The 12,833-nt window shown below is 36.9% G+C and overlaps 1 protein-coding gene across 4 annotated transcripts in view; it reads left to right on the forward strand.

The window, feature by feature from the left end:
• Nucleotides 1-12,833, forward strand: part of NSUN7 (NOP2/Sun RNA methyltransferase family member 7) — a 47,546-nt gene that overhangs the window by 16,112 nt on the left and 18,601 nt on the right. For all 4 annotated transcript variants that reach the window (XM_024993551.2, XM_002688230.6, XM_005207910.5 and 1 more), the window contains exons 5-7: nt 4,390-4,542; nt 4,883-5,066; nt 7,168-7,378. In XM_024993551.2, coding sequence (XP_024849319.1) covers nt 4,390-4,542; nt 4,883-5,066; nt 7,168-7,378 — 548 coding nt within the window. The remainder of the gene's footprint in view (nt 1-4,389; nt 4,543-4,882; nt 5,067-7,167; nt 7,379-12,833) is intronic.

A 12,833-nucleotide genomic window follows, 5' to 3' on the forward strand; every position in this document is an offset into this window, starting at 1 on the left:
AATCATGTTAAGCTTAAAGTATACCTTAGTATGTTTCTACCAAGACGATGAAGACTAATTTTAAGAGGTGATAGAAAAAGAAGCAGTTATTTAACAAGAAACTGAATGAGAATCATTTTCTCCTTATAAAAATTGTGTTTGATCTTTGTTGTTGTCTCTACCAGAGATCCTTGTGTTTTATCACTCTGTATACCAACTGGTATCTTTTTCTTCATTTGTTCATGGCTCTAGGGATAGAATCCAAGGTGAACCTATTATCATTCATTTGTTTATTATTTTTGGCTGCACTGGGTCTTTGTTGCTGTGTGGGCTACTCTTCAGTTGCCGTTCGTGGGCTTCTCATGTTGATGGCTTATCGTGGTGGCTTCTCTTGTTGTGGAGCACAGGCTCTAGGGTGCTCAGGCTTCAGTAGTTGTGGCTCATGGGCTCAGTAATTGCAGTTCTTGAGCTCTAGAGCACAGGCTCAACAGTTGTGGTATGTGGGTTTAGTTGTCCTGTGGCATGTGGGATCTTCCCAGTTCAGGGATGAACCTGTGTCTCCTGCATTGGCAGGCAGGTTCTTTACTGCTGAGCTACCAAGGAAGCCCTATCTTTTTGATATATGCAAGGGCTTTAAGAACTCATTTCTTGTACAAATGCAACTATCTTTGAAACAGTGAGACCGGATTAAATAAAAGAGACCACAGCTTCTTCCTTTCTTTCTCTGCATGCCTCATACTAGCCCAAGAATCTGATTCTGCCAAATAATTTGTTGGACTTTGGTGAGGCAAAACTAGAAAAGGCACAGTGAAATTAGAAAATGGGCAGTGAAAGACTGGAGAAGCAACAGGAGAGGAAAAACTGAGTAGCCCTTCCTCCCAAATCACCCAAAACTATCCTGTTACAGTCAAGGCACCACCAGCTTCTTAGATATTATCCTTGATTCTTCTTTCCTGCCCTCCCCAGTGCCTCTGCCATACCTATTACATTAAGTTCTGTAACTCCAGTTGGAAGCCATATGCTGAATGTGTCTACTTGTTTCCATTTCCACTCCTACTATCCAAACCCAAGCCATTTATAATCTGTCACTTGGACTACTGCAATAGCTTCTTCATTCCCTGCCTGTAACTCTTCCTTTTTCACAATCTCTTCCATAAATAAAGTGATCTTTTAAAAATCACTTTAATCACAGAGTGTCTTGGATCAAACTTATTCATTCCTCCTATAAATAACTAACTGTGCATGCTAAGTTGCTTCAGTTGTATCCAACTCTTTGCAACCCTATGGACTGTAGCCTGTCAGGCTCCTCTGTCCATGGCATTCTCCAGGCAAGAATACTGAAGCGGGTTGCCATTTCCTTCTCCAGAGGATCTTCCAGACCCAGGGGTTGAACCCACATCTCTGACATCTCCTGCATTGGCAGGCATGTTCTTTACCACTAGCGGCCACCTGGGAAGCCCCTATAAATAACTAGATGGACAAAATATATGAGACAAAGATTTTGGACATTAGACAAAAAGCAGCACAGAAATTTAATCCTTGAGAAAATGAAAACAAATGAGGTGAGCCCTAGAATAGTCCTGGCTTTATGCTTACAGGTACCTTCCAACTGCAGTGCAGGAAGGATGATCTGTAGAGAAAACTGTAGTCTTACTAAAATTAAGAAAACAGAGACCAGAGTTTGGATATGATCATTTTTCTTCTTGATTTTATTAATGTGGTAAGGTTATTTACCTGGAATGATTCATGAATTTTAAAACCATTTTTAACATTCATGGATTTGGGGGATAAATCACATTTGCTTAGATACTCCTTTTCTTCTATTCCCAATTTTCTCATTCACATAATGCTTTAGAGTTTTTCATTTGCCAAAATGCTTCTGAACACTTGTTCATGGGGTTCTATCTCTTATATTCTTTCCACCCCTTCTTTAGAAACTCTTAGCCCATTTGACTTACTTAGTGAATATTGTGAAACAGTGCTCAGTATAATGTCTGATTTTTTTTTATTTCTATAGGAAATTCAAGCAGTTCACTGAAGATTATCTTTTGGCATTAAGAATATAATTTGTATTTAAAGAGAGCCACATTTCTTTTGTGTTAGGCATTACTAATGGCACTTCAAAACTTGAGATATTTTGAGAATTCCCTGGTGGTCTAGTGGTTAGGACTCAGTGCTTTTACTGTGGAAGGCCTGAGTTCAGTTCCTGGTTGGGGAACTAAAATCCCACAAGCCATGTGGCACAGCAAAAAAACAAAGACAAAACCCACCACCACCACCAACAAAAAACAAAACAAAAATCCCCTTGAGATCATTTGTTCTTTGTATATAAAATTTCTGACAATTTTAAGCTAAAAAGGAATAAAACCCATTTCTTTTAAAAAATAAACTTAGAGAAAATGGTGTACTAGGTAGGATTCCTTTTTGACAACCAGACAGGAGTCCAACTCAAACTAGATTAGGCAAAAGAAAAATTTTATTATAAAGTATCTCATCAAAGAATTGCACAGTGAGACTTGCAGGAAGGATGTTGATGTGCTTATGCTTCTGCTAACTACATCCTGTGTTGAGGTCCTTTAATGGACTGGAACCTGGTGGTCCGGAGTTGATGATAAGAAAGTAAAAGGGAGAGAGAAAGAGGATGATATTCCTTGGTTAACGCAGAAAACCGATAAAGTCCTTAGACACAGGGCTTGCATCGCTCACGAAGCCACCTGGCGCCCTCTCGAGGGGGGCGAAGGCACAGTGTGCCTTGTTGAGAGGGTCTTAGAAACCTGGTCAGGAGAATGAGCATGACGGGTCTCTGTGCTCCAGAGAAGTAGCCTGAGAGAGAGAGAGAGAAAGAAAGACACGGGGACCAAAGCTCTGATGGAGCAAAGGTGTTTTATTCAACATTGTGTGAGTATTTATACTGTCTTACAAGGTAGCTATTTTCAGCAGAGATAAAATCAAAACTTACAAGTTATCAAGGAAACATGAGGTCATCCATATGAAAGAGGGAGGGTTGTAAATAATCACTTTTACCATATGGTTCATAAAAAGGAAGAGGGTCATAAATAGTTACTTATCACTGTATGGAAAAACTAACGAAGGAAATGCATGCATTCCTAAGCCCCCAGGAGCAGTGTGCTACTCCACTTAATTCCTGAATACTCAGGAATTAATAAGGGACAGAGGATTCATGACAGATCCAAAATAGCACACAGGAAGCCTCCTATTAAATGCTTCCTGACAATCCTGTGACTCAGGTATGCTCAGGACTCTCTTCCACACTGGTCTCTGCCTCTTTGTGTGCTTTAGCTTCATTGTTACATCTTCTTTTTCTGTTTGTAGAATGGGAAACTTGGCTGCTGTCAACTCAGGAGCTTTATATTGTACAGCACCAAAACCCAGAAAGACTGACTTGGCTCTCTGTTACTACACAAAAAAATTCTCTTGACTGGTTTGGGTCAAGTGCCCACCTTCTGCTGATTACCTGTGGTCAAGGAGACAGAGTCAGTACGCAATACCTCCCAGTGATTTAGGCCATAAGATTAAAAAAGAATCATTGGGTTTTCATTTTATGCTAACAAGTTCTTGTTTTTCTTTCCTGTTATTTGTAACTATGAGATATGAGATAATCAGAACTGGGAAGGACTTGATACCAATTCATGAAAGCTCCTTAATCTTGTCAAGATTACACTCTTGCCATCTCTGATAACACAGACTGACCTAATAGTGAGTGCCTGCCAGGCACGGTGCTTGGTGACACCCATGGTACTAAGTGAAATTCACTCAGTTGTGTCCAACTCTTTGCGACCCTGTGGACTATACAGTCCCTGGAATTTTCCAGTCCAGAATACTGGAGTGGGTAGCCTTTCCCTTCTCCAGGGGATTGTCCCAATCCAGGGTTTGAACCCAGATCTCCCACATTGCAATGGATTCTTCACCAGCTAAGCCACCAGGGAAGCCCCATGATACTAATCCCCACAGTAATAGCAAGGTAAGCTGATCACGTTCTACAGATGAGAAAACTGAGGCTGGTGAGAGTCAGCATCATACCTGAGGTCACACAGCTAGTAAGTGACAGAGCCTTAATTTAACTTCAAATTTGTCTGACTCTAAGCCCTTCACCTTTACTACATAAAATTTGTCTTTCAACCAGCTGTTGTTATAAACGATTAAGATATACAACTATATGGAGATAGCAAAACCTGAAAAACAAGAAGCAGAATTATTGGGTTTCCATTTTTAAAAATTTGGGGGGATTCCCATTTTTAAATATGGCAAATTTTAACTTTAGACTTCAAAAATTTGAAATAGAATTATAGAGTATTATAATTCTAAATCTAATTGTTAATTTTTCAAGTGGAAAATTGATAGTCTTGTCTTCAATGCAGTAGTTACCAAGAATGGATTTTCTGTCTCTAGTTTTAAGACAAAATTGGCTGCAGCATTGGCAAGATGTCGAATCAAACATGATGCCCTTTCAATTTACCACATTCTTCCAGAAACAGTTAGGAACCAAGAATTAAGGGCCTCCACTTTGCCGCTTTATGCTTGGATAAATACTTGTAAAATCAGGTAAGAGTTCTAATCAAATTCTTTACTCAAGTCACTTGCCTTTCAAAATAATGTGATAAAAGTATTACCTTTTTAATGGATGAGGGGCTCATCTGAGGGAGTGAGTGGGAATTATAGTTTCGTTCAGGATTTTATCACCAGATTACCAAAAGTAATTTAATAAATATGTTAACTTTTTTATCCCTAAATTTTTTTTTACTTACTGATGGCTTAAATTATAAGTTCCATTAATGCAGTATATGCAATGATACTTTTATTTATTGTAGGAAAAAGATGCTGATATTAAATACATTTTTATGTATTATATTTGTAATTATAACCTAATATTATGTATTTACAGCCCTGAAGAAGTTTATTATACTTTGAAGAAAAATGGTTATAATAAAGTCAAATCTGTATTGCATATTGATAATAAAGTCTTTGCTGTGGATCAACATTGCTATGATGTCTTAATTTTTCCATCTCATCTTAAAAGTGATCTTCTAAATATAGATCTTTTTAAAGATTATAAACTTATATTTCAGGTAAACAAATTTTTACTTTCACTGTGGTTCTCAATATTGTGATTCTCTCAATAATCCTGCTTACCCAAAGAATTTCTCTACTTAAAACCTAAGAAATTGATTATATTTTGTATAGGTTATCAAGGAGGTTTATAAGGCCTAATTTCCACATAGAAGTATAAAATTAACACTGCTACATCAGTTTTCCTGTTGTACTTTGGCATCTTTGCCCCATGTGAAGTGGGCATATTGTAAGGAACATATTCTCCTTCCAAGACACCATAGATGGGGGAACTTGTATTGCTTATAGCTGAAAAGCTGTATTTTTCTGTCCCAAGGGAGGATTCAAGAGAAGGCATGGTGATTCCTTTTTCTTTTTTTTGTTTCTGAGGAAGATGCTAGTGCCATCCTGCATTTGAAAATGCAATGTGTAATATGTTCCCATTATCTCTTTACTATAGTCTTACAGCTTTGATTTGTAAGATATGTATAATGGCTATCAATACAGGAAGAGAACGTGAGTTATAATGGTATTTCAATAGAATGAAAAATAAAAGGTTCAAGAAATTGAGTTAAATTAATTTTTATGTCCTTAGATTCCAATTCTTGCCTCAGAATCACTTTGATCTTGTAAGGTTTATCCCTTCACAGTACCTGCATTCTTGGGTAGTGTCTCTTGGCCTTATCTTGTGGTGACATGCTATTGAGCACTGAGACCAGTTGTATAAACTCATCTGCTTAGCGCCCTTTTTAAACTTGTCAACCATCTTACTTTTAATCTCTGTGAGCTAGCAGCCAGTTAGATGACAGTGTGATGGGGAAGAAAGAATGGCAGTGGCAGATGAGTACATTTTCATGAAAGTTTAAGAATGGGAGCTAAGGCAGGACACCAGTAATCTATTAATCACATTTAGGGGGTTTGGCATTGCCTTATTACTATCAGTTCAGTTCAGTTCAGTTGCTCAGTTGTGTCTGACTCTTTGAGACCTCATGGACTGCAGCACACCAGGGTTCTCTGTCCATCAGTAGCTCCCGGAGCCTACTCAAACTCGTGTCCATCGCATCGGTGATGCCATCCAACCATTTCATCCTCTGTCATCCCCTTCTCCTCCTGCCTTCAATCTTTCCCAGCATCAGAGTTTTTTCCAGTGAGTCAGTTCTTCACATTAGGAGGCCAAAGTATTGGAGTTTCACCATCAGTCCTTCCAGTGACTATTCAGGACTGATTTCCTTTAGGATGGACTGGTTGGATCTCCTTGCAGTCCAAGGGACTCTCAAGAGTCTTCTCCAACACCACAGTTCAAAAGCATCAATTCTTCAGTGCTCAGCTTTCCTTGTAGTCCAACTCTCACATCCATACGTGACTGGAAAAACCATAGCTTTGACTAGACGGACCTTTATTGGTAAAGTAATATCTCTGCTTCTTAATATGCTGTCTAGGTTGGTCATAGCTTATCTTGCAAGGAGCAAGTGTCTTTTAATTTCATGGCTGCAGTCACCATCTACAGTGATTTTGGAGCCCCCAGAAATAAAGCCTGTCAGTTTCCATTGTTTTCCCATCTATTTGCCTTGAAGTGATGGGGCCAGATGCCATGATCTTAGTTTTCCAAATGTTGAGTTTTAAGCCAACTTTTTCATTCTCCTCTTTCACTTTCATCAAGAGGCTCTTTAGTTCTTCACTTTCTGCCATAAGGGTAGTGTCATCTGCATATCTGAGGTTACTGATATTTCTCCCAGCAATCTTCATTCCAGCTTGTGCTTCATCCAGCCTGGCATTTTGCATGGTGTACTCTGCATGTAAGTTAAATCAGCAGGGTGACAATATACAGCCTTGACGTACTCTTTTTCCGATTTGGAACCAGTCTGTTGTTCTATCACTATGTAACAGTTAAATGATAACAGTCATAATTTAAGCTAAACCAATTTTGTTTGTTAACTTTATAAATATAAACATATATACATATAAATTTATAAAGTTTATAAATATAAACTGCTAACTTTATATTGTGACATATATTTAAGGTGTTTTAAACTCAAAATGGGCTAGGTAACCTCAAGATTTCTGCCAATACCTTGTTTTACCTAAACCCTTTGAAATTCTAATCATACTCTTATCTTGTAGGACAAATCTCGAAGTCTCGCTGTCCATTCCGTAAAGGCTTTATTAAATATGGATGATGATATCTTAATGGTCAATACAGGTTCCTGGTACACAGTTGCCCATATGTCAGTCTTAACAAATAATAATACCTCAAAAATATTTGTGTGTGGAGTGCAGTCACAAGCTAAGGATCCTGACCTGAAGAACCTTTTCACAAAAATGGGATGTAAAAGTATGTACATATATTTATTTGCTTTGTGTTATGTTCTGTAAGACTTAGAAATGTTAAAAATATTTGAATTTGTTTTTTTTTTGTAATGCAAAACTCTGTATATGAAATATACTCCTAAAATCCCCACTATATCAGACTACTGTTGCTTAATATTGGTTAAACAACTGCAGTTTAAATTAATGAATATATTAGCACTTTGGTATATTGCTTAACGTTCAACTACTACATAATTTGAGGTTCAAACAATAATTAAAGTAAGTGGTAGAAATTGTCATCTCGTAATACATAAGAACACAATCACAGGAGCACTTAAGGGACAAAGCTAATATCTAGGACCAGATTCTAAGTCCTTAGGCTTCTTATTTTTAAAAAATGTTTCCACTGGATCAAGCTGTGACAAAAGATAACATTTTATTATAGGTTCAGTGGAGCTGGAAAACTAATCTTTTGACAGATTCACAGGGTCAGAGAGACAATAAGTAGAATTCAGGGCTTAACATGGAGAGGTAGACTGTAAATTCCCAGGATTTCATTGGAGCACTGAAGTACACTCTGGGTAGTGATCAGTCCTTTGATGAACTAAAGCCCAAATTCCAGTCATCTCAGTTCCCAATTGAATTACGGTGATGTAACATTGCTAGTGCCCAGGCTTCACTGTGTACCAGAGGTAAAAGTAAATTCTCTTTGGAAGAAAGAAACAATATCCTGAATCTCATATTGTCTCCTAAATTTTTTCAAATACAGTGTCTGGCACTCAAAAAAAAAAAAAAAAAAAAGAAGAAGAAGAAAGATGTGGGTGAAATAAAAAGAAAAATACTGCAGTAGAAGAAAACCCACAGAAGGTCCAGTGGAGATACCAGATGTGAACTTTATGATTAATATTCTTAAAAGACTAAATGACAAGTTGTAGAATTTCAGCAAAGAACTAGAAACTTTTAAAAAGCCAGAACTTTAAAAAACTTTTAGAACTTTTAAAAACTTTTAGAATTTTTAAAAAGCCAGAAGAAAAATCTAGAACTGAAAATACAATATGTGAAATTAAGAAATAGATTTTAACAGTAAATTAGAACTAAAAGAAGGAATCAGTGAACTGATGAGTCAGAAGAAACTATCCAGACTGAAACATCTGGAGAGAGAAAAGGATGAATAATACGGAAGAGATCATAAAATACACATGACACTCAGTGATCCAGTGATCTCATGTATGTTGTGATTAGGAACCCAGAAAAAGAGGAGAAAAGGAGTTGAGAAGAATCAATATGTGAAATTCAGGTGGAGGGGTTTTAAAAATTGATGAAAGTCACAGATTCAAGAAGCCCTATGAACTCCAGCAAAAATAAATGTGTAAAAAAACATGCTAGGCACATCATAGCATAACTGCTGAAAACCAAAGATAGAGAACCATGTTCAAAGCAATGAGAGAGAGAATACATATTACCTTTAATGAAATAGGAATAAAAATAAAAATTAGCTACTTCAACAAAGACAGCTGAGGCCAGAGACAGTGTCTTCAGTGCAGAAAGAAACTGCCAGGTTAGGTTTATTTACTTAGCAGAAATTTCCTTTGACGTGAAATATATTCTCAGAAAAGAAAACCTGAGTTTGTCACCAGCAGATACAATAAATGAAATACTACAGATTATTTTTTGAGTAGAAGGAATATTATCTCATACAGAAAGTTATAGGTGCTAGAAGAAAGGAGCAATGGAAAAGGTTAGTACATAGGTAAATCTAAATAGTTGTAGTCTAATATCTTGCGGGATTGTAAATTAATGTCTTGTGGAGCTAAAAATATGTGTCATATATAATTAAAATAATGGTATATAATTTAGAGAAGGAAAAGAATTAATGTGTTCTCTCATCCTTGCTTTGTCTAAGATATGATAAAGGTATTATATCATTGGGTTGCAAAAGATTCAGACACAACTTAGTGACTAAAACAATGAATGTGTTATAATATTGGAGGCAATCAATAAATAAAGAATGTAAAACTAATAGCTAAGGGGGAGATGTGGAATATGGAATTGGAAACACCATACTAACATATACAAGGCAAAATAAATAGAAAATAAGTATGTAAATTAAACTTAAAATATGAATATATAAATCAAGTAAACATTAAATATGCATGACTAATACTTAAATTACAAGACAGCATCAATACTGGATTTTTATTTATTTATTTATGTATTTAAATATACATTTATTTATTTTAATTGGAAGCTAATTACTTTACAACATTGTTTTGGTTTTGCCATACATTGACATGAATCTGCCATGGGTGTACATGTGTTCCCCATCCTGAAATCCCCTCCCACCTTCCTCCCCATCCCATCCCTCTGGGTCATCCCAGTGCACCAGCCCCAAGCATCCTGTATCATGCATCGAACCTGGACTGGCGATTCGTTTCACATATGATAATATACATGCTTCAATGCCTTTCTCCCAAATCATCCCACCCTTGCCCTCTCCCACAGAGTCCAAAAGACTGTTCTATACATCTGTGTCTCTTTTGCTGTCTCACATACAGGATTATCGTTATCATCTTTCTAAATTCCATATATATGTGTTATTATATTGTATTGGTGTTTTTCTTTCTGGCTTACTTCACTCTGTATAATAGGCTCCAGTTTCATATACCTCATTAGAACTGATTCAAATGCATTCTTTTTAATGGCTGAGTAATACTCCATTGTGTATATGTACTACAGCTTTCTTACCTATTCATCTGCTGATGGACATCTAGGTTGCTTCCATGTCCTGGCTATTATAAACAGTGCTGTGATGAACATTGGAGTACACATGTTCCTTTCAATTCTGGTTTCCTCAGTGTGTATGCCCAGCATGGGATTGCTGGGTCATATGGCAGTTCTATTTCCAGTTTTTTAAAGAATCTCCACACTGTTCTCCATAGTGGCTGTACTAGTTTGCATTCCCACCAACAGTGTAAGAGGGTTCCCTTTTCTCCACACCCTCTCCAGCATTTATTGCTTGTAGACTTTTGGATAGCAGCCATTCTGACTGGTGTGAAATGGTACCTCATTGTGGTTTTGATTTGCATTTCTCTGATAATGAGTGATGTTGAACATCTTTTCATGTGTTTGTTAGCCATCTGTATGTCTTCTTTGGAGAATGTCTGTTTAATTCTTTGGCCCATTTTTTGATTGGGTTGTTTATTTTTCTGGAATTGAGCTGCAGGAGTTGCTTGTATATTTTTGAGATTCTTTGTCAGTTGCTTCATTTGCTATTATTTTCTCCCATTCTGAAGGCTGTCTTTTCACCTTGCTTATAGTGTCCTTTGTTGTGCAGAAGCTTTAAGTTTAATTAGGTCCCATTTGTTTATTTTTGCTTTTATTTCCAATATTCTGGGAGGTGGGTCATAGAGGATCCTGCTGTGATGTATGTCAGAGAGTGTTTTGCTTATGTTCTCCTCTAGGAGTTTTATATTTTCTGGTCTTACATTTAGATCTTTAATCCATTTTGAGTTTATTTTTGTGTATGGTGTTAGAAAGTGTTCTAGTTTCATTCTTTTACAAGTGGTTGACCAGTTTTCCCAGCACCACTTGTTAAAGAGATTGTCTTTTCTCCATTGTGTATTCTTGCCTCCTTTGTCAAAGTTAAGGTGTCCATAGGTGTGTGGATTTATCTCTGGGCTTTCTATTTTGTTCCATTGATCTATATTTCTGTCTTTGTGCCAGTACCATACCGTCTTGATGACTGTGGCTTTGTAGTAGAGCCTGAAGTCAGGCAGGTTGATTCCTCCAGTTCCATTCTGCTTTCTCAAGATTGCTTTGGCTATTCAAGGTTTTTTGTATTTCCATACAAATTGTGAAATTGTTTGTTCTAGTTCTGTGAAAAATGCTGTTGGTAGCTTGATAGTGATTGTATTGAATCTATAGATTGCTTTGGGTAGTATACTCATTTTCACTATATTGATTCTTCCGATCCATGAACACGGTATATTTCTCCATCTATTTGTGTCCTCTTTGATTTCTTTTACCAGTGTTTTATAGTTTTCTATATATAGGTCTTTTGTTTCTTTAGGTAGATATATTCCTAAGTATTTTATTCTTTTCGTTGCAATAGTGAACGGAATTGTTTCCTTAATTTCTCTTTCTATTTTCTCATTGTTAGTGTATAGGAATGCAAGGGATTTCTGTGTGTTGATTTTATATCCTGCAACTTTACTATATTCATTGATTAGTTCTAGTAATTTTCTGGTGGTGTCCTTAGGGTTTTCTATGTAGAGGATCATGTCATCTGCAAACAGTGAGAGTTTTACTTCTCCTTTTCCAATTTGGATTCCTTTTATTTCTTTTTCTGCTCTGATTGCTGTGGCCAAAACTTCCAAAACTATGTTGAATAGTAGTGGTGAGAGTGGGCACCCTTGTCTTGTTCCTGACTTTAGGGGAAATGCTTTCAATTTTTCACCATTGAGGATAATATTTGCTGTGGGTTTGTGGGTTTCATTATGTTGAGGTATGTTCCGTCTATTCCTGCTTTCTGGAGGGTTTTTATCATAAATAGATGTTGAATTTTGTCAAAGGCTTTCTTAGCATCTATTGAGATAATCATATGGTTTTAAAGATCAACTGTAAAATGCTGTTTGTAAGAGATACCCCTAACATAAAAGCGTATTAAAAATTGGACAGAAAAAGATATCCAGTAAACATACTAACAAAAAGAGATACAGGAAAGCAGTGCTAAGTCAAGAAAAATTACTAGAAATACAGTTAGAACATGTTTAATTCATCAGGTAAATATACAGTACTAAAGAAGACTAATACAGTCTCAAAATATATAAAGCCATGTTATCTAGAATCAGCAGATAAAATGCTCTGTATATAGAAAATTCTAAGGAATCTATGAAAAAAATGCAAAGTTAATGTAATCCCTATTAAAAAAAACCTAGGTGGTATTTTTCAGAAATTGACATTCGAATTGTCTTAAAATTCACATGGAAATCAAAGGGACATGGAATAGCTTTGAAAAAGAACAAAGTTGTAGGACTCATACTCCTTGATATTAAAACTCACTACCCAGCTTTAGTAATCAAGGCAATGTGGTACTGGCATAAAGATAAACATCAATTTAGTTCGGTTCAGTTGCTCAGTCGTGTCTGACTCTCTGCAACCTCATGAATTGCAGCACGCCAGGCCTCCCTGTCCATTACCAACTCCCGGAGTTCACTCAAACTCATGTCCATCGAGTTGGTGATGCCATCCAGCCATCTCATCCTCTGTGGTCCCCTTCTCCTCCTGCCCCCAATTCCTCCCAACATCAGAGTCTTTTCCAGTGAGTCAGCTCTTTGCATGAGGTGGCCAAAGTACTGGAGTTTCAGCTTTAGCATCAGTCCTTCCAAAGAATACCCAGGACTGATGTCCTTTAGAATGGACTGGTTGGATCTCCTTGCAGTCCAAGGGACTCTCAAGAGTCTTCTCCAATACCACAGTTC

This window comes from Bos taurus, chromosome 6, assembly GCF_002263795.3.
Source record: "Bos taurus isolate L1 Dominette 01449 registration number 42190680 breed Hereford chromosome 6, ARS-UCD2.0, whole genome shotgun sequence".
In the NCBI taxonomy this organism is placed as follows: Eukaryota; Metazoa; Chordata; class Mammalia; order Artiodactyla; family Bovidae; genus Bos; species Bos taurus.